Raw genomic sequence first — 27,787 nt, 5'->3', positions numbered from 1 at the left:
TAACGTAACGAAAACACAACGATTCTTAGTTTCAGGTGATTATACACTAATTAATATTATATTCAATTTCTGCTGGTAGATCCCTCTAAATGCTACACACTGCACCTTTTAATATGTTGAAAATGTTTCATAAATTTGAAAGAGTTGTTGGATACAAGGTCTTACAATATTATGTGTAGAACGAAATATGGAAGCTTTTTTTTATTATGTGTTTCTATACAGTATAGCTACTATGTTTTCTGTGATATAAGTTCACCTGTGAGTAAGAAAATGTGATTTAGGTGCCTTTGGGTGGGTTGAGAGTCTCAGGCGGTTACTGTTTTCTCTCCCCCACTAATGTGAGATTTATCACATAAGAAAAATAGCTTTGTTATAACCGGGTCTGCAAACTATAGTATTGCTGAAACTGACAAAGTGCTTTAAATTAATGTCATATCTTAACCTTCAATAATACTGTTACCGTATCTTTGTAAAAGAACAAGTTGAGAGGAGAAAAAGGGGAAATGCTTTGTGATAATCCAACCTTTTATATATGCCAAAGTGAATTATGATGCACTGTGAAGAAGATGTTGTACTGTTAAGAGCACTTGCTAAATAAAAGCATTTTGAAAAAAATAATCCTAAAAAACAGTTTTATGTCTGTCTTACTGTGTAATTACCCTTGAAATTCGCAAATGAGCAAAAACAGTATTTCAAGGAGCAGAGAGTATTATAATATTCAATGACTTTCATTTTAATTAAGCGGTAGGCTACTGTATAGTCTGGACTTTACAGATGGTAACATTAGTTTTTGTCACCACTCTGTCCATCCTCATGTATCTATAAAGAGATCTCCAACTGCTGCTGCTGTGTGTTTCACATGTGTAAAATAACAGTAAAGAACTGGCAGCAGGGTTGCCTTTATGTTACTGTAAAATTAACATTATTATACCATCGCTGAAATTTACAGCTTTGTACTGTTAATGAAAAATACAGTTTGAACTTTATTAATTTCACAGTATTTTACAGTTAATTTCCTGTTTAAAGATACATTATATAGCTGTTTTTCACCTTTCTTTTACATTATCTTACTGATTTGTTTTAATGCTCTATTTATTTTCTAAATACATTTTAATAAACATTATTTTTTGCCTATAGATGAATAGACTTAGCAGGTTACAGACATAGGAATAGTCACACTAAATACAATTAAAGGCACTTGTTAGGAAAAAGGCTATAATAGATTTGTTGACACTTTTCCCAAAATGTGTGTCTATAGCTGGCTACAAGCACAGAATGCAAACCATAACAACATGTGAGTGAAGAACAATAAAGCTAATTCACTGATTTTACAATCATGTACAATGTACAAGTCTCACATGAGCAGATCAAGTCCCAGAATAAAAAAAAATACTGCATTAAACTGTTACTGATGATACTTTAGACAGTTGATCAGCAGTAAAGTGATGTTTTTTAAGAATGCATTAGTTAAAAAACGGCCTATGAGTGTAATTTAACAGGTTGTCTTTTGTATTAACAGTAAAGCAGTGTTTTTTTTTTAGCAATAACAGGTTAATACTGTTGAAATCCTGCTGTAAATTAACAGCAAATGTTTACAGTGTGATCATCAGTGAGTGCAGCACTATAAATAAAACCATCCATATTTCCTCAAGACTAAACTGCATGACGTCAGACTCCGATGATGTGTGATTTCATTACCTGAGTTGCAAAATAACACCGGTAGATTTATTATGGTTGCGTCTCTCCTCCTCCTCCTCCGTCGTGCGCCGTGCGTCCTGATTGGCCGGCTGGTGTTGAGCGCTCTCTCCTCTGGCGCAGCAGAGAGAAAGCTCATCTTGGGCCGCCAGCGAGCACCGAGCCGGGATGCTGGGAGGGCAGATGATGATGTGATGTGATCCGATCACATACGGGCGGCCGGCTGCAGTTATATGGGCAGGACTGGAGCTTATAAAGGCGGCTGTCGACCTCGGCCCTGCTCACTAGATACTGAGTGTGCGTCGTCGTGGGAGCTGGAGGCTGAGCGAAGCGGTGAGTGGATGTAAATAGATGCTCTGGATGAGGATGCGCTCTCCTCCCAGTGCGGCTCTGGTGGTGGTGGTTGTGGTGATGATGATGGAGCTGGATGCTGAAGATTTACTGCATCTGTTTTTCACATATTGACAATAACTCCACCTATGCATCCTCTGCGTTATGGGTGGATTTAAAGATGATCTGTTTCTGATCCATCAGTGAGGGAGTTTATTAAGGTGGTAGCTATAGAATATACTCCACCCATGACATCATCGACTTTTTTCAAGTTCATTTTCTCCCAGCTTGTGCTTTTCATCTGTTGCATTTCATTTGTGAAGCGGTGTTTGTGCTGTTCAGAGTTGAGCAAAAGAGGCCTGCTATTACAGGGAGTAAGTTGAGGAAGGGTGGTTTCCTCTCACAGGCCAAGATCTCTGTCAATATCTAATCAGAGGATGAATCCAGAAAGCATATTGATGTGATGTGATATCTTGATTTTTCTTTTTTTAGGGTGACCTTCAGGTGAAAACACTCTTTATACAAGGTGAGCGGCACATTATGGAGCAGACAAGGATCATGTTTTTGTCACCTTGCTCTAACAATAGAGAGATGACATTGTATTTTGTGTGTCAAGAAGTTTCATTATGTGAGTAAATCTTTAGGAAAGGACATGACTTATATGATATATGCTTGTTTTCTTTACATTTTACTGTCATGTAAGCACCAGTCGAGCACACACACAAGGAAGAGCAGAACAAAAAGATGAGTTTAATGATACATAATTGTTTTATTAGTTTGCTGTTGTATTGTCGCCAGCTGTTCAAATCTTGTGCATCTCATGAATGACCTCTGCACAACAGATTTATTGAGAACAACAGTTTAACTGTCTCTGTGTGTGTGGACTGTCCTGCAAACTGCTGTGTCATTCTCCCTCTCTAATAACCATCCTCTCTCCTCTCCTCTCCACTCCCCTTACATCCTCTCTTCGCCCCACTTTGTTTCGCTAATGGAGATGTGGCTGCATTGTCAGGGGAAGGGGGGAAAAAGAATGAAGAGGATGATCCAGTTTGTCTGCAACTCATGGATAATAATAATAAAAAGAAATAGAGGAGAAAGGGGCAATGGGGAGTTGAAACGCTGTTTGCTTATTATTACTCCTTGTCTGTTTTGGGGGTTGTGTCAGGATGTGTAATTCGTCCTCTGAGTCATGCAACATATTTGCTGTGATTTTCAGCTTCAGTGGCTCAAGGCACAATTTGTAGCTGTCTGGTGGGGGAGCTTGTATCTCCTGCTTTTGGGGCTTTTAGCTTGGTATGAATGCATCTTATAGAGACAATGTAGTAAAGGGAGTAACGTATAAATTGGAGCATTGCTGATTGAGAATAGCTGGTATTGTGATGAGACAGTGCAGGTATAGTTTGTACCTGTTGACACTGCGTTTGTGTATGATCACAGTGCCGGCTGGAGTGTGAGCGCAGATTCAGCACAAACAGGTTGTTGTGGTTGTCTGGCTCGGTGACAGAGGGACAACACGACAGCCACCCAGGGAGATTGGAGCGGATAGGGGCCCCGCATGAACAAAGTGCACTGCCCAGGGATTCTGCTCTCTCCAAAAACACTGCCTCTGTCTTTTCCCAAGATCTTGTCGTGCTTTAAAATCTGCTGCGTTTGTATTTTCCATCGTTTTTGAGAAAATGTGCTGGTGATGACTGCAGCATTGTTTGAGGTCTGTGTTCATGATTGGGTAACAGGATGTTTATGCATTATGCTTGCGTGCCTGGGCATGTTTTTCTACCTGTTGTTTACCAGCTTCCCAGTAACCGAAATAGATCATTCAGAGGCAGAAGTGACAGTGATGCAACCCCATAGGCCTACATGTGCCTTGTCTTAAAATCAAAAATGATTCTCTGCTGCTGTCTTTGTTGCTATCCATCTGTCAGTGTTCAGCATCACAGGGCTGATCCAGCCAGAGATAAAAGAGACACGGTTATCTAGTTAGCAGGAGCTGGCTGCCACTTCTCCTCCCCACAGACTGGCTCACTGCTCAGCCCCGGCCTTCAGTGTCAGTCCTGGATGAATACATTGAGGCGGGTCTGTCTGACTCACTCCCAATATCATGCAAATGCGATCCAGCTTTGTGTCTTTGATGCAATGTTTTTTTTTAACACTTCAACAGTGTAAAAGGGGCGAGAGGCTGGAAAATAATCAGCACCATAGTGTTTTAATAAACGCCTCTGAGACTGGCTGAACTGCAGCCAGAGAGCAAAAGAGCAAGATGCTTTTTTATCGGCTTCAGGTTCTGTTGGAACATCAAAGAAATGCAAATGTGTGACACAGCACAATGTCTCCACTTGATGATGTCACCTGCCTGTGATGATGTCAGAGACTCACACAGAGAGAAAAAACCCAGAGAGTACTTCATGGGCCAGAAATGAACATTATGTTATATTATTTGCAGCATAGTAGTGTAGTGCAACACATAAACAGAGAGGCCAGAGAAAAGCTTTTAAAAATATGCTCACCCAGTGACCAACCATTTGCAATGAGATGAGTAGGCGTAAAAGGAGCTTGCAACTGCAGGAAGGAGTGTTATTGTACTCTGACTGACTCAGGGAAAATGGAAAATGAGGAACACTTACTTCTCCATCTTTCTATCTTCAAAAATCGAATAGGAAAAAAAAAAGTTACATCCCGCTTAAAGGATCCGTATCAAAAAATGTGATGTTTAATGTTGTGTTTATGTAAAAAATAAACATATGATACTTTTTTTTACAATCTCTAATATCAACATTGCCTCAAAAGCCCAGTATCAGTTGGGCTATGTTGTGTAGCACATCACGTTACAGAATTTCTGACAGTGTGTCTCTTCTCTCGTCAGCTCTATCACGGCAGTGTATTCCTAGTCAGCCATGATGTCGGTACAGACTCCTCCTCTCTCCCGCTCTGGCTCCTCCCCCTCTGGTCTGGCCAATCGCAGCGGCCCCTCCGCCAACCCTCCCACCTCCCTCACCCTCCGCTCATCGTACAACCAGTTGCTCGGGCGAGACGTCATCAAGGAGTCCATGGAAACCGGAAGTTCGGCCACCTTGCCAAAGAGCCGTCAGAGGTACGCGATGACCAGCGTGCGGAGCGCCATGGGGATAAGTGACTCTAAAAACCAACCTGTAACCAGAGGGAGGGGTCTCCCCACCAAGTCCTCCTCCAGCTCTGCCCTCTACTCCTCCTCGTCCTCCAATACAACCAACCCCAAACTGGCCAAGAACGGGGCCAACATGCAGAGACGGGCTGAGAGTCAGCAGCTGGAGTTGAGCAGGGCCAATACAGAGGGCAAAATTCACAATGATCTCATCAATAACCCCAGTTCTGACTGGCTAGAATCAGGAAAAGACAACTCCCAGCTTCCCCCGTTCCGTAGAAGGACCAAGAGCTTCTTGGAGTATCACGGGAAGGGCTGGGATCTGGACCTCAGTTGGGGAAACAAAGAGGACAAGGAAGAGAAGAAGCAGCAGCCTTCTCCAGAGAAGGAGCAGGCCAGCCCTGCCAAGGAGAGGGAGAGCCAGAAGGAGGAGAAGCTCAGCAGCAAGCAGACCTGCCAGGAGGAGAAGGAAGAGGTGGAGCCGGTGGTGGAGGAGGAGGAGGAGGAAGAGGAAGATGACCCCACACCGACACCAAGGCAGCCGCTGCTACCAGTGGTGGTGGAAGCCCCGCTTTCCCCCACGTCCTCCTCTTCTACCAACAGCCCAGAGTGGTTCCCAGACAACCAAATCCACCTCCAGAACCAGGCTCCAGGCCAGGTCAGAGATGAGCTCTGTGCCCAGGTTCTGACTAGTCCACGCAGTCCTGCAAAGCCTCCCCGGAGCTCCCAGCCCCGGGTGATCAAAGTCGAGCTGCACCCAAACAATGAGAACCAGTTCCTGCAACAGTACCCGCCTTCGTCCCCAAAACAGGCCCGGGCTGCAGAGAGGAGCACCCCCACCAGGAGCCGGGCACCCCCTGCCCTGCCAGATCAGGAACCAGAGACTGGGCTCCCTAAAGTGGGCTTAAGGATGGATCTGACTCCTGAAACTCCCTCGGAGGATGAAGACTCCAGCTGGACCACCCTGTCCCAGGAGACGCCCTCTCCTCAGACTCCACGGGAGACAGGTTCGATATGTGTGTGTGTTTGTCTTTTCATCTGATTTTTCTTTTTTTATTTAATTTGCATATCTGTGTCAGCCTTTAATCTTCTTCCTCCTACAGACTGTCTCATTTGGAAATTTACCAAATTTTACTTCTTAAGCAAGCAAGTCACTCCAGCAATACTGCTGCAACCTTTAAGGCCCTTGTGAGCCACCTTATGGCGCAGAGAGCGATTAGGATGGACAGAAGGATAGGATACTGCAGATAGCAGGGGGTGAAAAAGGAAGGAAAAGAGAGAAAAGCAGGGCTGGATTTAGTGAGCGATGATTGCCAAGGATGGATGACAAAGCAATAGTTCGAGAATATGAGGGTATGGAGAGAAATATAAGAAGGCAGACAGGGAAAAAGCAGCCAGCAGAGAGAGGAAGGAAGGGAGAGATGCTGTTGCCCACTGGGTTCGACTACAGGGGATGAGCCCTGGAGTTGCTATGACAACAGAAACTAAGTAGGGACAGGCTGACCATCACTGAAATTCACCCTGTCCACCCCTGTGTGTGCAGCCTTTTGTATGTACATATCATGTGTTTTTGCAGAACCCTCCTGTGTGCAAGCATGCATATGTATATATTTGTATTCGTATGCAATCTGTGATTGTGTACCACTGTGATCCATCAGCAGATGTATGGAATGAAGGGAACCTGCCTCCAGGCTGGCGGGAGATCTCAGACTCATCAGAGATCTATTTCTGGCACATCCCCACTGGCACCACACAGTACCACCGACCTGTCGCCTCCGGCGACCAACACACCTCTCCCGACAATGAGCCAGACACTGAGCACGACCCGACACAGGAAACGCAGGACTCCCTCAAGCCACCAAACGAGGTGAGAGGAGCCAAAGACCTAACACACCTCAAACCTCAGACATCTTTTTCATTTAACTTCACATATGCAAGGCTACATATCCAGGTTCATCATGTGTGGGTTTTTAAAGGTCTAGTTTTTGTTTTTTCATTAAAGCTGAAGATGGTTTTATGTCAACAACCCCAGAGAGAATACACAACATTTTATTATGCTTAATGCTAATAATAGTAGTACTATATGTTCAAAGGTCACATAGTCAGCAAACAAACTGATACCAGTTTAAACTGGATGCTTTAGGATACCTGCACATCCACATCCACCATTCTCTGAGTCAAATGCTGAAGCCAGGATTTGGGAAATTAAGGAAAAGTTATGCTATCTTCATAAGTTGGCTGGCAGTGGCATGTTTCTTCCACTCTTCTATAACATTTTAACCGTGGGAAAGAAACACATAGTAATAAATTAATTGGTGGAAACAGCAAGTTTTATATTATAAAATGATGCATGAAAGTTCAATCTTAATCGTAAAAATAGAAATTGGACAAAACAATCTTAACTCAAGGTCCACTTACTAGCTTTTTTTAAAAAATTTTTTATTAGTTTTAACCACATCTAACGATCTTAGAGAGCCATCTTTATGAAAACTGAAAATTTCATCTGCACTGTGAGATGTGATTGAAAGCTCCAAAAAAGCTAAAACTTGTTTGTCAAACATTTATACAATTTGTTGCATTAAAGTAGTGACCGTTTTGGGTTGATGCTATAACTGGCTTATATACAATTTTAGTCCAATGTATTGTAAAGCAGTTGTTGATCGTTGATGTGCCCACCATCCTCTGTCTGTCTCTGTGTTTCTCTCATGCTGCGTCCCTCTTTCTCTCCCACAGCGCCCCAGCAGTCTGATATCTGACAGCTCGGTGGAGCCGGTCCCCTCACCCACTGGATCCTGCCCCTCCTCCCCCTCCTCCTCCTCCTCCTCCACTCCATTCGATGATGTCACCTCTTCTGGACCAAATCTCAACACCGCCACCTGCACAGCCAACGTGAGTCACAGTCACAGACTCACATTTATTTGGGTGTTCACTTGTTGACATCATCTCTCTCTGTAAAAGTTCAAATTTTGGGATGTGGTTTTATTGATTAATTTTGGTCCGAATGGGAATGTTGCTTTTAAATTGAAAGGAAAACATTTTATTTTATCCTTTTATCTAAAAATCAACAACTGCTCCGTGGTCATCCAGTCACTATTAAAAACACAAAGAGTCCTACTGTTGCATAGGGCAAGGTATTTGTTTAATACAGTGAATGTGGAGTTTGGTACCATCGCATCTAGCTTTTCTAGCTGTTTTATTATTTTGATTTATTGCATAGCTGTCTTTAGTATGCATATTGGTAACACTTTATTTTACAGGTCCTCAAATTTCATGGTAATGGTAATAAATACCCAATATTTACCTAAAAATGTATCGAAAATTACTTTATTATAAACATGACTTAATAATTATATTCTAAAATAGCATGTAATGGTTAAAATAGGGCCCTTAGGGTTGAGAAGCGGCTGTGCGCTGCTCTTCATCGGAGGTAGAAAATCAAAACTATAGAAGACACTTCTGATCAGGCACACATCTCACCATTATGTGACTTATTGTCTACACAAATGTAACCTGGTAGCTACTGTAATGTTTCAGGGAGCTATTTAAAAATTTCAAAGAAGTTATTTGCTCATTATTATCTATTTACCAGCAGACATGGAAATAAAGCATATCAATTAACTTTGTATTCTTTTCCTGGAAATGAATCAAATAAATGACCAGCTATTTATTACTCTTCCACTATTGGAAATAGTGGAATATAATTATTAGATAATGTTTATAACATATATAAAATAATAATAATAACAGTCCCAAGTCAAGACAGCCAAACAACGTCATATTTGATAAACTTTGAGGTAAATATTTCGGTAATTTGGCAGTAATTCCAAAGAAATTTCAAATAGGTTACTTGCTAATTATCACCTAATTACCATGAAATTTGCAGACCTGTCAAATGAAGTGTTACCTGCATATTCCCTAAAAGCTTGATGGTATAATCAATATATCTCTGCTTTCATTGCTGTATTTATTAGATTGAAATGAGCACACAGTAATCTCAGTCCAGGCCGGTCTGAGGCGCATATTCAACAAAGATGAATATCTCTCATATTAAGTCAGAATGAGTAGTATCCTCTTCAGTTATTACAAAGCAAATGAGACCAAATAAGTCGGTACAATCACTATTAGAATCTGTTTTTCATCTCTCTTCATTCACTCACCAGTGTCTACCACTGATGTTAGTCTCTCTCTCTCAATGTCTGTCTGTTTTGCTGCAGGAGCTGAAGGACTATCCAGTCTATCCAGATCCCAGTCTGAAGGCGTTTGAAGGGGCTACCCTCCGCTATGCTTCGCTTAAACTTAAGTAATACACATAAAGACATGTGTAATTTCTAGATTTGTGTATTTTCATGTAATAGTTTGTGAAATATGACTTTACTGTGACTATTTGTTACGTCTGTTTTCCTGCAGCGCCCCAGCCCAGCTAGAGACAGTGGACCTCAACAATAGCTTCTCCAATCCAGATGCAATGGTAAGATCAGAACAACAACATATTACAGCAGCATTTGTGTTTGAAATAACTTTGTTTGTGGCCAAGAACAATCATCTGCCGGGATTTTTTGCAGGACAAAAACATAAATATCCCTTACTAATGGCTGTACTGTGTCACAGTTTGTGGATTTATTTACTTAGGAAGGCCTTTCATATTGTTTCATGATAACTTGTTTTGCTCATGGACACACATTGTGTGTAGTGACCGGTTATAGGCTGTTGCAATTACAGGCAAAGGCCCCAAATTGTATATAAGTGAGGTTTCAAATATTATCACTTAGTCTTCCTCAAACTTTCAGCACCATTTGTGTGGTATTCCAGACTCGCACATGCATTCAAGTGCTATTAGTATTGATTAACACAGTATGCCACCTATAAATGACTGTTTGGCAACACTTTAACATTTGAAGAGCACGCATTTCTCTGTTATTACGTCAGTCTGACCTTATTTGTTGAACAAAATGTCAGCCTTTCAGCAGATCATGTATTTGTTAATGAAGGGAAGTCTCCAGGCTTTGTTTGCAATGACGTAATGAACCTGCTCACCTGGCATCTGTCCTCTCTCTGTTTGTTGCAGTGCCACCCAGTGGTTACTTTGTGAACTGGGCTATGGTGAATTTGTTCACGGCCAAACTACTTTTTTTTGCTGGAAGAATAGCTTTGATCCTAAATAAATGTCACCATTATTGCAAAGGACATATTTAATTTACCTATCATTTAAAATAATAATATAATAAAATAAGATTAAGGCAAATGTTGCATCTTATTTTAGATTCCAAAACCAAAAGTACCATGTAAGTTTTCTTGTTTAGTCAGGATTTGTTGTTTTTCCAAACTTAAATCACAAAGAACAGAAAAGGAGACTTATACATGCTTCAGTAATTAAAATTCAAGTGAAAGAAAAGCCTGAGATATTCAGATATCTCAGTGGAACCCAGAAACACAGGGGAGAAGTGTGGGAATTCAGATATGATCTCAGGATGTGTGAAAGTTTAATGAGGAAGAATACAAGGGAGAATAATATGGTCAAAGGAGGAGAGAGGGAGATGGTGTGTGTGTGTGCATGTTTGCTTGAAACTGTTACAGGCTTGAGAAATGTATTTTTCCTCAGCAGAGAAGAGCTCCTTGTTGTGGTAGAGAGACAGAAAGAGAAATAGTTAAAGGAAGAAAGGAGAGAGGATGGTAATAGCTGCTGGCCTGAGGCAGTACACACACACTTACTGTGCACACACATACACACAGTCTTTCATATTTCATGTGTTGTCATCCCCAATCAAACCTCTCTCAGTTATTTGCTCTGATGGCTGGTTTATGGTACAGTAGCTGTCGCTGCATACTATACTGTACCTATGTAAGCAAAATTAAACTTTAAAGGTCCCATATTGAAAAAAGTGAGATTTTCATGTCTTTTATATTATAAAGCAGGTTTAAGTGCTTTATAAATACTGTGAAAGTATCAAAGCGCTCAATATACAGAGAAATACACACTGCCCGTATTCAGAAATTGTGCGTTTGAAACAAGCTGTCAGGATTTCTGCCCATTCGTGATGTCACGAATATACAATATTTAGACCATTACACAGTTTTAAATTTAAACACTCTAAATGTGTCTTAGTTTATTCCTGGTAGCAGTGTATATGAATGACATAAGCTGACAGGAAGTAAACAGGGATCCAAACTGCTGCCAGGCAACGCAATTCTGTTTCAATTCAGTTGAAATGCACTAAAACGCAGCGTTTCAGACACAGGGTGAATACAGGTATACTCAGACAGACAGTACAAGGAAAATAAAAGTTTTTTTGAACATTACAGCATGTAAACATGTTCTAGTAGAAACACAAAATAAAAGTATGAATCTGAAAATGAGCAGGATATGGGACCTTTAAGAGCAACGTTGTTGGAGTTACTGTGCCTGTGTGCTAGTATGTAAGTAAGTGTTGGTTCTTATACTTTCAATTTTATATCAACTTGGACCCTATTTTTTGTACATTTGGCTATGGTTTCTTTAAGTTATGATGACAATCCCTAGTTAATTACAGAGATCTGGGACTGTGGCGACATTACTGTAAAGAAGTCCGACAGGGCAAAAAGCAACAGGTTTTAAACAAACCCACGGAGTAGTCAAACTCATTTGGAAGATAATAATGAAAGGGAACAGTAATATTGTTACCCAAACTGTTTTCAGAGTGACATCTTGGTTGAACTTTGACCTACACTACCTGAAGAAATATTATTACATTTTTGGAAAAAACAAAATGCGACTTCAGAGAGAAGCAGACAGAAGGGTCTACAACATGCGTTTGAAGGATACAGTATATCATGATGTCAAACTGACTCAGCAGCGAAAACAGGTTATAAAAATAAAGACTTCAGTGACTTCAACCCAAGTGGTTTATTATTTATTATTCAAGTTTATTATTTATTACAAAGTGGTTTTAGACAATCTGGTTAAACTCTGGCTTGTTTATAACCTGTCTAATTGTCTGACCACCGTTGTTTTTGCCCCGTGAGACAAATACTAAACGAATACTGTTTCACCAGTTATTTTGGTGAGCACAGTGTTAATTATAACCGACAATGTGATAGCCAAAACTACTAAAATAAGACCTGTGTTGAAATTGAATACTGACTCATCCACATGCGTGTGTTGTTGTGTTCCTTCCAGTCATTTCCAGTGCGATCTCTGGGCTGGGTGGAGATGGCAGAACAGGACCTGTGTGAGGGGAGGAGCAGCCTGGCCGTCCACCACTGTATCAGACAGCTGTCCTACTGCAGGAGGGACATCCGAGACTCTGCCGGTGTCTGGGGAGAGGTCAGTGTGTCAGCAGTGCCAGGGGGCAACTTGGAGACACTGAACCCCAAGTTGCTCCCCGGGCGCTTCACGGCAGCCCATTATTCCTAAATGCTTAGGATGGGTTAAATGCACAGGTCAGATTTCATGTATGTACCTGTAGGTATTGGACTAATGTAATAACATTTAAAGAGACAGACAATATACAGTATGTATACTACAGTGGGGTGGTTCCCGACCTTTTGGCTTGTGAACGGAGCACACCACACCTTGTCACAGTTTGCATGTTTATGATTTTCAAGAAGTTCAACCAAAGAGTGGTTTGCCTTCTCAGTTTAACCTTCATCCTAACAACCTATTTAACATACAGGTACTACTACTGTACTGTAAGAAACAACCATCATAGCAAAATGTAAATTTATTTATTCTCAAAATATTATTAGTTTTGATATTAATGACATCTGAAAAAAAAACAAGATTACAACAGATTATTATTATTTTTAGAAGAAGAGTTCAAACTATCAATTATGTCATGCCCATAATTACCTTTTGTTTTAATCATCTTGCAACCCCAGGTTGTGAACCACAGCTATAGTGTATCCTTCTTTGTGGTCTTACAGGGCAAAGGGATGCTGCTGGTGCTTCAAGACCGCATGTTGACCCTGGTTGACCCAGATGATCGCAGCCTGCTCCACTCTCAGCCAATCAGTAGCATCCGTGTCTGGGGCGTCGGCCGAGACCACGACAGGTAGGTGGATGTCAAAAATGCATTTTTCCTTTAGGAAACCTTTTTTTGTTGTTGCTGTATTACGGTTGCATTCTTGGCTAGTTGATCCCGCTGTTTTAGCGATTCCAAGTGTCACATTTCCTCATGAATTTGAGCTGTTGACACGAAGAAAACCACACACAAACACATACATCAAGCTTCAGCCATGTGCAAACACACGGCACATACAACACTGTAAAATGGCGCTGATTCAGGAGTTTTAACTAATCATCAGAGAAATGGAATCAGCCTCATTATTATTCAACGCATATTTGCACAAACTGCATTCAACGCTCCATAATTATGCTCATTGCTCCATGTTCCCGTCCCGGACTGACCTTCAGTCATTTGGCAGTGTCCCATGGTCTTAACCTTTCACTATTGAGCTGGCAGATTGCTGAGGCTAGCACAGCTGCTAATGGGGGGGACAAGCTAAGCCCTCATTGATATGGGCCCCTCAGGGTTTCCATTAGTCCACGGAGCAACCACTTCAAACACTCACACAAAGCCTGTACACATCTGGAAACATTAGTGCTGCTGTAATATGCATGCATGCATACATTTAATATGTATGGAGTACGTAGGCGTATTTGCATATGTGCATATAAGCTTAACATACACACATACATCCTGACACCAGTATAGAAATCTTGTGAAAAGCTTTTCTCGATACTAACTGTTAAATCACTGAGAGCGAAGAGACTTTAGGGGATTCACTTCGGAGATGTGTCACACAATGAGCGTACAAATGAGAAGAGTGGTGGAGGGGTGCAGTCCAAAGTAGCTGTCTGGTCCTGACATGTGTAATCAGCTGTTAAGGGATTGGGTGAAAATGGAGTTTAAAATAGCCTCTGTGTAAAAAGGCTTGATCTCACTTCACTCGCCCATACTCGCAGTGTCTTGTTACCTTCTTTCTCTCTCTTCCTGTCTCTGTGTCTGTCGACACATCTCTTCTTTTTGTCCTTCTCCTTGTCTTCTAAGTGCCGCCATAGTCTCTTTCACACACAGAGGGATGCTGTTGGATGCACCCTCCCACTGTTCTTCTCTCCTTCCCTCAACAGCAACACTACCACAGCATTGTGTGTGTGTGTGTGTGATAGAGAGAGGGAAAGAAAGAAAGAAAGAGAGTCCCTCCACCCTCTTCCGTCTCAGAGGATTGAGAAACTTTCAGTGGCTGTCTCTCTCGGCGGTAATGGATAAAGCGTGTAGCGGAGGGAAGAGGGGAGGGTCGGCCCAGGCTAGCTCTCCCTCTTATCCTTCTTTCTCTCACTCCATCTCTCTCTTCATCCTCTCCTCCCATCAGCACTTTAAAATCTGCAGTCTGCACTCTGCTGTTTGGTTTCAGGCTCATGATTTTGAATGTATTATAATTCCACCCTGGCTGGGAGTGTGTGTGTGTGTGATTTAAAAGATATTTGTTGCTCTGAGACCACAATGCACTCTCTGTATATGCAGAAAATTGTTTTATAGTACGGCGCATCTGTAGAGGCTTGGTCTGTGTGTGTGTGCGTGCGTGCGTGTGTGCGTGCATGCGTGCGTCTGAGACAAGAACATACTGTATTTGGAGGTTGGAATAGCTTAGTTCTGCCACTAGAGTGCAATATACTCAAAGTCTGTGCATGCAGGGAAGCTGATAAAGTGCAAATGAGTACACAACAGTATGCAGACACCCCTGTCCATGTGTATGTTTTGGTGTTGAGCTGGTTTTCATGGTTTGGGCACACCCCTTAGTTTCGATTAAGGACAATTTGAATGCTACAGAATACAATGATTTTTTAGACATGTCCTTGCACAAAATGTTTTTTTTACCTGAATAAACAGAAAGTTAATGACAGAGAATGCATGATTTGAGCTCTTCACTGCTGCAATCAACAATTATTTTCATTGTCGATTAAACTGTTGAGTATTTTCTTGATTAATTGATTAGGTGTTTTGTCTTTAAAATGAGGGATTCACCGATCCAACATTTTCAGTCCCGATATCGATTCTGATAGCGATAAATGGGCTTTGGGTGTCGGCCGATACCGAGTACCGATACCAGTGTTTAATTAATAAGCTTTTATGCCTCACTGTGTGGAAGTGACTGGGATCATTCTTTTATGTGTAAAACAACATCAGGCTTGACTTAAACATCGCTTTTGTAACTTTGTAAAACAAAATATAACAAATAACTACATAGATAAGAAATTAATTGAATTGTTCTTTGTTATTCAAAAAATAAATCGTACACCAGCAACTTGGTAAAAAAATCTTCAAAATTAACAGGAATAACAATTCAGGTGTAAACCTTTATATTGCAGCAACAAATTGGTCAAAACTTAAACAGGAATTAAAATTCCAGTCTATGATGTATATAAATATAGAACTGAATTGAGCAGATCAGCCCTATTGTCACCGATACTCGATCCAGCTATTTGAGTCAGTTATCGGCCCGATATCTATCCGGTATTGATATCAGTGCATCCCTATATAAAATGTCAGAAAATGGTGAAAAATGTCGATCAGTGTTTCCCAAAGCCCAAGATGACGTCCTCAAATGTCTCATTTTGTCGACGATATTCAGTTTACTGTCATAGAGGAGTAAAGGAACCAGAAAATATTCACATTTAAGCCACTAGAATCAGAGAATTTTTACTTCTTTTTTTTTTAATTATTCAAAATTAATCGATTAATCAAAATAGTTGGCAATAAATGTAATAGTTGACAGCTAGTTGATTAATCGCTGCTGCTCTTCTGCCAACTATTGCCTTCTCTGGCATTCACATACTGTGTATTCAGAATGGATATACTCTAAAGAAACATATCTCATCTCAAATGATTTATTTGTGTTTTATGAGAGGATAAAACTGAACTGATATTAACCCTGCGGCCTATGGGGAGTGTGAGTATAGTGACCCTTGTGGTTGAGGGGGCTGGACTGGTCTGCACTTGTGTTAGCTCACAAATCTTTGCAGTATGTATAAGGAGGTGAGCATTATTGGTATAATCTGTCTGCTCCCTGATGTGTAGGTGGGTTATAGCCACGGGGCTCATCGTATGTCAGTGAATGAAATGAGAAAGGCTTATAGTTTATTTTTCCTCCTATGATTATTTCTCCCTGTATATTTTAATATGTACGTTTGTTGAGTGGGCTCTTGTATTTATAGTAGAGTCATGATTTAATTTTTTTTTTTTTTTTATTTACTGGTCACTTAGTGCGTCTGCCTAGGGCTGGTGCTGTGATAGCAGGGTTTAGTAGTGTTGGTCTGTGTTGTTGTTAGGTTCCTCTGATTTTGTATTCTCACAAAAGAACTAACTAAACTAAAAATAACTGATAAAAAAACAAACAAATCTGGTCTGGAAAGAGCCTTGACCTCAACCTCACCCAACACCTTTGGGGATGAACTGGAACATCATCGACTTAACACCCCTGAACGGGAGCAGATCCAGCTGCAGCCAGTTTCATAGATCTTGTGGAAAGATTTGAGGAGTGGAGGCTGTTTTGGCAACATATTAATGCCCATGGTTTTGGAGTGAGATGTTGTCCACATACTTTCCTTAAGTGTCCACTTCTGTCTGGTGTATGATTGGCTTGAGAAACACAGAGGCAGTGTGTTGAGCTGAGCTGTGCCAGACTGAGCTGCCTGAATGCATGCACAGAGAGTACCACAAAGTAAAGCTCCCTTTGCTCTCTCCATCCATCTCTCTCGCTTTCTCCATGCACATCTATCTGAGGAATATTCCCTGTCTTGTCCTGAATGCTCTCTCTCTCTCTCTCTCTCTCTCTCTCTCTCTCTCTCTGTTCCTCTCCCCCCTTCAGCTTGATTCAATATGAATGAGTCCCCCTGTCTCTTAAGCGGGGCGGGAGCTGCGGGACGAGGGGGGCTTAGCTCCTCGATGAAGTCATGGGGCTATATTTGGAGCACTCAGCAAGTCCGACTCTGTGCACGCCCGCGCGTGCACGTTTGCATGCATGTGTGTGTGACTGCACGTGGGCTTGAATTGATGAAGTCATTGGTCTATATCTGGAGCACTCTGTTTGTATGTGTGTGATGGTGAATGAGCGGGTGTGTCTTGTGTTTTCCCCCTCTTTCTCCATCCCCTCTTTCTGTCTGTAAATGCTCTTGCGCTATTTCCACTCTTTGTCTCCAGCCCTCTCTCTTCCTCCCTCTTGTGCCATTGGCTGCATAGCTTTTGCCTCTTCTTCTTTTTTCTGCCTCTCTTTGTTTGTCCCATCGTGGCACTTTAGCGGGGTGTAAGCCTTCCCTTTTTTTCAGCTTCAGTAAGACAAGGGAGGGAGAGACAAAGATATAGCAGCAACTGAGGAAGAGGAGAAAGATACTCTAGACAAACAGCGAGAGTGCTGGGGGGAAAAAAGAAGTGTCTGTGCTTTTGAAGGAGAGAGAGAGAGAGAGAGAGAGAGAGAGAGAGTGGGGTAACAGAGCGATGGAGAGCCAGTGAGGGAGGGAGATCTTCCCTCCCTTGCTTGCACTGAGCAGGACACAGCAGGACTTTTGCAGGAGGCTCTTTTCGGACCGGGCGCGCAAAGCAAAAGAAGCCGATCGTAGAGGAAGATAGGGAGAGAAAAGGTGTAGCAGAGGAGGAGGAGAAGAGGGAGAAGCAGGGGGAGGGGAAGGAAAGAGGGAGAGGAGGAGAAGGGGAAAAGGAGCCCCAGAGGATTAAATAAAAAGAAGAAGAAGAAGAAGAGAGGAGGCAGACAGGAAGATCTTTACCCCCGGGTACCGCGGCTGTAGCAATGTCACCGTGGTTTTGGAGCTAACGAGGCAAGGAAGTAGTCGTCTGTAACGGGGCGAGCATGTCTGCTTGTGTGAGTACCCCTATCTCTTATTCATTCACTCCTCTAGCTCTCCCCATCTATCCATATCCATCAATCCATCCCTCTACTTCCACTCATTCATTACTGCCTCTTTTCTCTATCTCAACTGTCTCTCTCTTCTGTTGATTTCCAAACTGCCCTGTTAGAGTCCACAGCTCCCAGCCCTACTTTCATTCATTAGCTTTCCCTTTATTTTTTTCACTCATTTACTTCTCAGCCTCCCGCTGTGTGTTTGACTTCAAGCTGTGTACTTGGTCTCTCCCTCTCTCCCTGGCTGGCTAGCTGTCAGGTGTAGGGATGCAAGCTGGCTGGCTGGCTGGCAGCAGCAGGTTTTGCAGCCGGAGCCACTGAGACATGAGCAAGACGTTCAGGGAGCCAGATAAGAAAGAAAAAAGCTTAAGAGTGAAAGAAAGAAAGGAAGAGAGAGAGAGAGAGAGAGATGAAGTAAGCAAAGGGGGGATTGAGAAAGACAGGATTAGAGAGTCTGGATGTGCTGCGGGGATTTTTCAAAGTGTGTGTCACTGCTGTTTGGAGCTGTTTGATATTGCACTTGGTTTATGTGTGTGTGTTCTGCAGAGTCAAATATATTACTATTTCTGACATACATCTTGCACTGCATTTTGAATTTGTTTAAGTGAGGATACCTAGGTGAAGGTGTGTGTGTGTGTGTGTACATGATAAATGCCTTCACTGTATGCATATGTGGAATTTCCCTCTCTCTCTCTCTCTCCTTGAGTATCTCCCATAACAAGCAGAGTAGGAGGAGGAGGAGGAGGAAAAGAGGAGGATGAGGAACGAGCAGGGAAACACTAAGCGAAGAACAAATGCCAGAGTGAAATGATTTACGACATTAGGGCGGCAGGTCCTGCTTGTTTTCTTGTCCTTGCCGGCATGTGACACTTATTAGGATTGAGACTTTAGTGTTTTAAAGCTGAGGACGTGTGCCACTGTGATGTACGCCTTTTAATAGTGTCTCTGTATGGCCCTGTGATGTCTATGTGTGTTTCCTGCTATTAAAGCGACCTATCGTCACCTTTCTTCGCTAATGGCTCATCAGCAGATGTGCGAGAGCACACACACAAACACACAAACACGTAATGACACAAACACACACTGATTCCACATTTCATTCATATTCATTAGTGGGCAGCAGTGCTTGCTTATTCCCTCCAGCTCTCACTTATTTCCCACCACTGCTGACCTTCTGTGGACAGCTGTGGCATGTGGAAAAGGAGGGAGAGGAGAGGAAAAGAGAAGAGAGGAGGAGAGGAAAGGAAAGGAGAGAAGAGGAGAGAGGAGAAGAAAAGAAAAGAGAAGAGAGAGAAGACAAGAGAGGAGGAGGAGAGAAAAGAGGAGAGGAGAAGAAAGGAAAAAAGAGGAGAGGGGAAGAAAGAAAAAGAGAGGAGAGGAGACACGCAAGCCTCCAGTATCATTAATATTTTAATGCTGAACACACCCGAGCGATCACCTCCATTTATGTCAATGAAGAGAGTTTGTGCATGTTTGGTTTATAGCCTCTTCCAGTCGTGATGTCCCAGTTGAACCGCAGCTTATTTGCGGATGTCAAGACCCCAGTAACCTTAATTAACATGCAAGGCCCCCTCTGAAGGCCCCCCAGGGACGGGGTCCAAACACCTAGACCCACTCGATAGATGCCAGAATGATTGATGGCCCTCCCTTCCCACTCCTGCTCCGATTTGAGCCCCATACAGACCTCTCTCTTTCCCTGCAAGTCATCGCTCCTCCACGTCGGCCCCTTCCATCTACCCACAATCCATCACTCCCACTTCTCCACACACATACACGCGCCTCGTGTCAGGACATGTCCGCCCAGCCTCCCAGAAACCCTCATTCTCTAAAGGGTCATTATGTCCGGAGCTGTGTCCCCACTCACTCTCCAGCCCAGAGTCATATGTCAGATACACACACACACACACACACACACACACACACACACACAATTACAATCAAAGACACTCAGGTACACAAAAAACCTTAAAAATCACAAACATGTCTTCCTTCTTTCTTGCATTTACACTCTCACCGTCCCTCTCTCTCTTTTACATTAGCATTGTTAGGCACACCTGCTGTAATCCATGTCTTCCTGACGGATTACTCCTCCTATAGATCCCCTCCCTTGCCCCACCAGCCAATAAATCTCCTCCCGATAAAAACCTCGCTGGTCCTGGGCCGTGGCGGGCGGCGATGTGAGCTGATGCTGATGTTTGCTGATCATACAGGGCTGAACACAGCAGGAGGCTGGCGCAGTCAGCGTCTGCCTGTAGCCCGTCCATCTATTCAGACTACAGACGGTAGAAGTGGCCTCAGACTGTTTAAGCTGAATATATTTGAATACTCAACATGTTTGAAAATGCTTGATGTAGGTTTGTTTTCTGTCGGGCAGCTGTTGACGTGTCTGGCAGAATAAATGTATGAGGTGGTAAATTAATCTCCCCTTAGTTATTTCAGAATCAATATCTCACTTTATTCAAATGATTTATTTTGACAGAGTGTATTTAGAAATGTGCATTTATCACTTTTCATGATTATGATTCAAAATCTTCCTGCAGCTCAGGATCAGACTACTGACAAACCAATTATTTGCAAATATGCCGGTAAAACTAGTAAATGAATTTGAGGTCCCCACAGGGAAAATAGTGCTGATGCTTGACCCTGATTGGCTAACACCAACTCCTCTAATTCAAATGAGAGAAACCTGCTGATTGGAAGCTTTGTTGGGTCTATTTAACTTACTTGTTTGGAAAGATTTTAGCAAGTGATCAGCGAAGGAACCCAATCAACTTAAGTCTAGTTATCTGTTTATGCACTGATCAAACTGTCCAACCAATTAAGATCATATATGATATGATCAAAAGCTCAAGAACAGCTACTAACTAACATTTCATTAAAGGTCCAGTGTGTAGGATTTTGCAATATACAGCGGTGAGGTGAGGAGATTGCAACCAACTGAAGCCTCTCCCGTGTGCCAAGCGTGTTGGAGAGCTACGATGTCCGACACTGAAACGCGAATGGCCCTCTCTAGAGCCAGTTGTTGTAGAGTAGCAGGTCATTTGGAGCAGAGCCAGTGTTTGGAGTGTGTGTGTATTTGGGAAGTGAGTGGTGAAGCAAGAGATTGAGAGCAACAGCATAGGGAGCGAGTAACGTTATCGACTCCGGCCTAAGCAGGAAAAGTTAACAGTGTTTGGTTTGTCCGTTCTGGGCTACTTTAGAAACATGGTGATGCAACATGGCGGACTCCGTGAAGAGGACCCGCTCCCTATGTAGATATGAACGGCTCATTCTAAGCTAACGGAAACACAATTCTTATTTTCAGGTGATTATACACTAAAGAAAACATACTTATTAATATTATATTACATTTCTGCCACTAGATAGATAGATTGCCCCCTAATTGTCACACACTGCTCCTTTAACCAAACAACACTGTCTGTATTAAAGACATGGTCATTATAAAAGTGGAATGTGTAATATGTAATTTAGCTTTGACAATAATATAACATCAACATTCATACCAATCACGTGTATTTGATTTGCCTGCTGTTTTTGCATCACTTGCTCAAAAGGCATGTTGCCATTTAAAGGGCTCACCCAAATTACAAAGACATTAATAAATAAACCTTTTTTGTGGTATCTAGTCATACAGACAGTAGGTTCTGAGATTTCTGCCTCCACTTCAATACAAAGGAGATTAATGGGATTTTGTTTATGGTCTTCACAGAGTTGCCCCGATGCTGCATCACTGGATAATCCACAGAACACACAGTCAACTGTTGTTAAAGACACTATCAACAGAAAGTAGTGAGTGAATATCTCAAATAAAACCAAATCTACTAAATCTACATTCTTACAGTAGATACTGTGGGAGAAAATATTCTTGTCCTCAGCCACATTTTCAATAACTTCAATAAAGTTAAACTTTAAAAAATAAGACAGGCTCCAGGCTTCGATATGAATAGATTTACTGTAGATCAAACAGAGTACAATAGAGGGCTGTTCTCGAGAGCAGACTGAAACACCTTCAATGCTGCACCGATTTTTATATTTTAGCACAAGTCCCATATTTGGTGGAGTTCACAATAGGTGCCATCCTACCATTATACCTTTTGGAAATTATTGATCACCTATAGACACCAATATTTCCAAGTTCTGTGTTGGATTCAGCATTTTCCAAATCTGAATCTGGTGTCAACACTTCAATGGTTAACCATGCATGTATGGTAGCTACATTTTCTTAAAGGCACTTTCAGATTTAGACACCATTGTCTTTTAGTTTGATTTAAACATGATAAGAAAATAACAGTAAGGTGATTGTCAATTGATCTTTCATATAATAATGCATGCAATACAGGAAATTATTTCCCACAGTAGGTAAATTGAGGTAAATTAGGATTATTTTCTTAATTAATCAGCTAATCGTTTAGTCTTTAAAATTTGCTTAAGCCCAAACCAAAATTATCAATTTAATATCACATAAGACCAAGAAAAGCAGCTGCATCTACGGGGTGTTTGGTATTTTTGATTGAAAAATAACTCAAAAGATGAATCAATTAATCAATTAGTAAACTTCTTTTTCTTTTGTAAAGTGGATGAACTGACCCTTTTAGAATAATTAGTATATCCACTGTAAGTAGAATGAGAGAGAGAGAGAGAGAGTGAGACGGCTAATTACTGTATGTGCATGAAATATAATGATTTATGGCACATGCAGCTAATTAGGTTATATGCATACAGTATGATCCAACTGCACCATGAGTAGAGCTTGGCATAACTCTACACTAACCCGACACCAAATCCCTGCGCTCTCCCACACACTCTGTTTATCTCTCTCTCTCACACACACACACACACACACATTAGTAAGATCATGCATGGGGGCGTCATACTGAAGTGACATCTCACTGAAGCTCCGTCTCAGTCGAGAAAATCGGCAGTTGTGTACAAAAACACACACACACACACACACACTTCAGAGCAGTGTGATGTATAAATGATCAAGAGCAGAGAGAACAGCAGGACATCATCTTTCTCCCTCTCTCGCCCACCCAGAATCACTCTTTCTCCCCTCACTCCCCACACACTCTCTCTGTCTTTCCGTCTCGCCCACCCACCTATCTCTGCTCTTAAATATGTAATGAAATACGACGAGTGTTGACACATGGAAGTTGCGTTTGTGTGTGTGTGTGTGCCTCCTCAGCTTGTCTCCCCTCCCTCTCTCATTTGCCTCTCTGCCACACCGAATGCTCGGAATTGGGTCACAAAGCTGCCTGAACATAAACTGGTTGTGGTGTGTTTCTCCCCTTTTAGCAAGACACCGTTTTCACCATCAGCTTTGTAAATCTGTGCGTTTTCTTAGAAACAATGCAGAGGCACTAAGGGCGAATCAAACTGATGCATTGCTTTTGCTGTAAACAACGTCAACTGTCTGCTCAAATCACACCGGCAGCGCCGTGGGCTGTGTACGCAGTTTAATACACCGTAGACATCAGTTTTATTTTTATTATTTCGACTTGATTTTGGCCTAGTTCTTTGCTGCCTTGGGCAATATTGGTGATTGTATGTATGTGTGTGTGTGTAAAGAGACAGGGAATATGTGTCATGTGGTACCTCCTCCTCCTTCGCTGCGCCCTCTGGCCATGGTGCTCATTTTCGCTGCTCATCTTGGTGCTGTAAACAAGTTTACGGTGTAGAGAGGTAATTACGCACAGACATTCTACATTAGGCCTAATGGCTGTGGGCCATGACTAATTCACCAGGTCGCAGAGGGGTTTTACCCTGCTCAGTTGTCACACAGACTTTAAGTACTCCAGTGCATCTGTGGTTTTACTGGTGTTGCTTTTAGTGAGATACAAATTAACTTCCAAATCCTGCTCCATAGACACTTCTCTTTGTCATTGTTCCACTTCACTACTAAAGGAATAGCTCTGGGAAATATGGTTTTGGAAATTTTATTTTATTGACGAGAGTTGAGGAGGAATAAGAAGACAGATACTAATCTCTATGTTTTTTAAGTACGGAGCTAGAGCCAGGAGGCGATTACCTTAGCTTGGCATAAAAACTGAAAACAGCTAGCCTGGCTCTGTCCAAAGTTCAAAAACACGCCCACTGATTAATAACCAAGAGGCAATCTCTGGTGCTGAGAAATGAAGCCAACACAGAAGTGCCAAAAACTGCAGTTCCTCAAATGGCCACTTGAGGCTGGCACCAAAAGCAAGTCAATCCCCATAGACCCCCATGTTAAAATGCCTGAATTTACATTTACAGAGAAATAAACATGTTTACTGCTTGGTACAAAAAATGGTTTTGGTCTCTATAGCTAATATCCCCGCTCATGACAACTGTATGGGGGTGAAATTTTATATAACTCACCCGTTTAATTTATATTAAGGCTTTAAAGTCAGGCATAATGAGGGCAATGTCGCTTTGGGTGACAGGTAAAGGTGCCTTCTCAGGTTTCTAGCTGCTGGCTGTCTGCTCTGCTGCATCACCCGGCCCGCCTCAGCTCCACGGATGATCCATCTCTTTACCCATTTCTGGATTAGTCAGGAGTTAGGCCGTGTTGTCACTGCCCACTTTAACCTTTTAACCTTTGCAACGGCTCTTCAGAAACCTATGTGTGACGTCACAGAGACTACGTCCATATTTTATACAGTCTATGTTAACACCATGGGTCTCATTTGTTTAATCCATAAACACAATTACATTTTTTGTTGTGTGTGCTTTAAGGGGAGTGACAACTGTAACTTTTTCTTAGTGAACAACAGCCAGATGCAGTGACTCTCCAGACTCTTGTTGTCACAGTGAGGTGACCATGACTTTGTCCCCCTAAAACCACACATTATCATTTTTACATTTCGTTTTTTTTTTTTATATGGATTAAACCAATGAGATATAACATTTTAATTAATGAGCTTTTGAGGTTCTGGTTGTTGGATTTTTGAGATAGCTATGCTACCTGTTTCCCCCTGCTTCCAGTCTTTATGCTAAGCTAAGCTAATTGCCTCCGGCTCCAACTCCATACTTAACAAACAAACATGTGAGTGGTATCGAATGTCTCATCAATCTCATCAGCAAGACAGTGAATAATTTATTTCCCAAAATGTCAAACAATTGATTGATTTACGTTGATTTACGCAATCTTACGTTTTAGGTAATTTAGAAACCGTGTCACCATTACAGAGTTTATCCACCAAGTCAAGCCTGTTTAATGTATATAGCTCAAAATCACAAATTTGCCTCAGAGGGCTTTAAAATCTGTACAACATATGACATTGTCCAATTCCTTCAATTTGTATAAGGAAAAACTACTACAAAAAAGGGATAACGTTTGGAAAGCAGCAAAGGAGGACAGAAGTAAAATGACAACATGAAGAAATAAAATGATAATAATAAGTAATTTAAGAAGATTTAATATAAAGAGAACACTGACAAGTTTATTCTTTAACTGTAAAATGCTCTGCTCAGTGCATCTTAGGCACACGCTTGTGATAACCGAATGTAAAGGATCCTTCAAAAAGGCTTGTTCATGTTAAATGAATTCTAGCCAATATATATTTACCAGGTGTTTTAGATCCTGAAATACTGATAATGGTATTGGCTTCAAAGATCCAGTATTAGTCAGGCTCTAATTAGAATATTGGATATCTGAGCATGCTAGTGACACACCTGTAAATACCAGTTAGTGGACACTAACGTTGCATCAATAGTGCAGTATACTGTAAAACTAAGCCAATATCTGTCAGCAGCTCTGTAGAGGCCTATTGATGGCTTTGTAAAGTGTTTACTTTGCATCTCCTCTTTCTGGTTTTATCTTTGACTTTTATTGGGCTTTTTAGCACCTTATGCTGCATTCCATTACAATAAACTACAATTAACTTCAGTCATGAGCAACATACACCGTTTTCTGCAAACGCAATTATCAGCACTCAGGGGTCCAATTTTTAAAAACAATTTCCTCACAGCGCTGTATTGCAATGTTTATTGAGTTTGGAAATGAAAATTGGGAATTTTCCAGCAGAATAAATGTAGATAAAGAAGCTCCATCAACAGAATTTGAATTAATTGAAATAAAAAAATGCGTTTTTCTCAGCTGCGACGGCGGAAACGTTCCCTCACTTTTTCAGCACTTACTAAGGGAGCTTTAGGGTGGATTTATCTTTTAGTACTTCTTCCAATTCTCATGAATATTATTATAGCTGTCATCTCTATGTGTTCATATTGCCTTTTTCTACTGATAATTTTATTCATCTTACTTTGTTTTACTGAGAACGATTTCACGCTGCATCAGGTTTTTAAGCAAGCTTGTAAAACAAGAGTCTCGCACAACTGTTGCAAGAAAAAAATGCTTTTTAAAAGAGAATAATTGGAGGGAGAACTGATGCTAAATATAAATATACCTGCGAGGTGTTCTTTTATTCTCTTTTACAGTGTGATGAAAGGGCTTTTCCTCTAAATCACCATCCAGCTGTTGTCTCCACACTAGCGTTGCTCTCACCTGTCACAGTTCAGCGTTGAGTCTCGCTGTGAAACTGGATCAGATCCACATCCACTTTGGACTGAAGCCAAAGTCACGACACTGTCAGTAATCATAGAGTTACCAGTTCAGTTGCAATCAATAAGTAGAACATATTTCCCAGCATGCTCACACACTGTACACACACCTGGCCCTCGCTGACTCCCCGTCTGCTTTCTGCTGACAGGAGAGTCACTAGAACTTCCTCCTCAGACATTTCTAATCAGCATTTGGCTGTGTAATTAGCATATGTAAGTGCATTAGCATAGAGGCCGGCACTACCCAGACACTCTGTAAAGCTGTTTGATAATTGAAGTCTGTGTGAAGTGTGTGTGATGCCGCGGCGCTCTGTGTGTTTGTGTGTGTGCGCGTGACAGATGGTTTGCAGAGTCTCTACTGAGCGATACTGGGAGCTACAGAGCAGGAGAAAGTACAGCAGAGCAAACTGGGGACTACTTCCATTTGTGTTGTTTCCACTGCCTCTTAAAAAGCCTCTTTTACGGCACCAGTTGTGGACACTTCAGCTTTATTACACCATTTTAGCACCTGAAGATGTATAGTGAAGTCATGCTGTATAAAGTTTGTCGAAAACAACTTGCATTTTAATTATGCAGTATTTTCAGTGAAAATAGTCTAAATTATTGAGCATTACGTTCGCAAAGTGTAATGCTTATGTGCAAAAAAAAAAGAAAAAAGGTAATAAACACTACAAAACCATCAACTCACTAATGCACCTCCATTCCTCTGACTATTTAATTGTTTACTCTTGTAATTTTCTTATTTTTATGGATAACTGGTCAAAAGTAAACAATGTTACATCAAGGTGCAGTCTAACGTAAAGCTACTATCTGTATCTATTTATTTCACAAAATTACAGTATGTATTTGTAGTTTTACCAGAAGTAGTTGCCTCAATCTGTGTACAATTGTTTTTTACTACCAATTATATTCCTCATAGTATGTATAAGTTTAGCTACTCACAAGAAATACAAAACAGCATCATATTTTACCCAATGCACCTCAATTAATCAAATAATACAAAATTATTTGTTTTATTACCTTAAAAAAAGGAGAAAAAACGTGTAAACCAAATTTAAATATAAGCTGTGTAATGGTTAATGTTGATATTAATCTCTTTTTGTTTATATATATATACTATATATAATATTCAAAAGTATGTTTTCTTTAGTGTATAATCACCTGAAAATAAGAATCGTTGTGTTTTTGTTAACTTAGAATTAACCGTTTATCTCG

The 27,787-nt window shown here is 41.4% G+C and overlaps 1 protein-coding gene across 8 annotated transcripts in view; it reads left to right on the top strand.

Annotated features, from left to right (window-relative positions):
• Positions 1-1,804: 1,804 nt before the first annotated feature.
• The window catches only part of LOC119494486 (amyloid-beta A4 precursor protein-binding family B member 2), a 43,907-nt gene continuing 17,924 nt past the window's right edge, over positions 1,805-27,787 (top strand). For 2 of the 8 annotated variants that reach the window (XM_037780398.1, XM_037780396.1), the window contains exon 1: positions 17,808-17,995. Coding sequence is in view for 6 of the 8 variants with exons in the window: in XM_037780391.1 (XP_037636319.1) it covers positions 4,917-6,150; positions 6,802-7,010; positions 7,877-8,032; positions 9,358-9,443; positions 9,551-9,611; positions 12,297-12,443; positions 13,043-13,170 (2,021 nt within the window). In the remaining 2 variants the exon portion in view is untranslated. Of the gene's footprint in view, positions 2,039-2,517; positions 2,552-4,885; positions 6,151-6,801; positions 7,011-7,876; positions 8,033-9,357; positions 9,444-9,550; positions 9,612-12,296; positions 12,444-13,042; positions 13,171-17,807; positions 17,996-27,787 lie in introns of those variants that run through there. The other 6 variants (XM_037780391.1, XM_037780394.1, XM_037780395.1 and 3 more) reach the window with 6 other exon arrangements.

This window comes from Sebastes umbrosus, chromosome 9, assembly GCF_015220745.1.
Source record: "Sebastes umbrosus isolate fSebUmb1 chromosome 9, fSebUmb1.pri, whole genome shotgun sequence".
Classification (NCBI taxonomy): Eukaryota; Metazoa; Chordata; class Actinopteri; order Perciformes; family Sebastidae; genus Sebastes; species Sebastes umbrosus.
The sequence above is the reverse complement of the archived record's forward strand: the minus strand, read 5'-3'. Positions and strand labels throughout refer to the sequence as shown.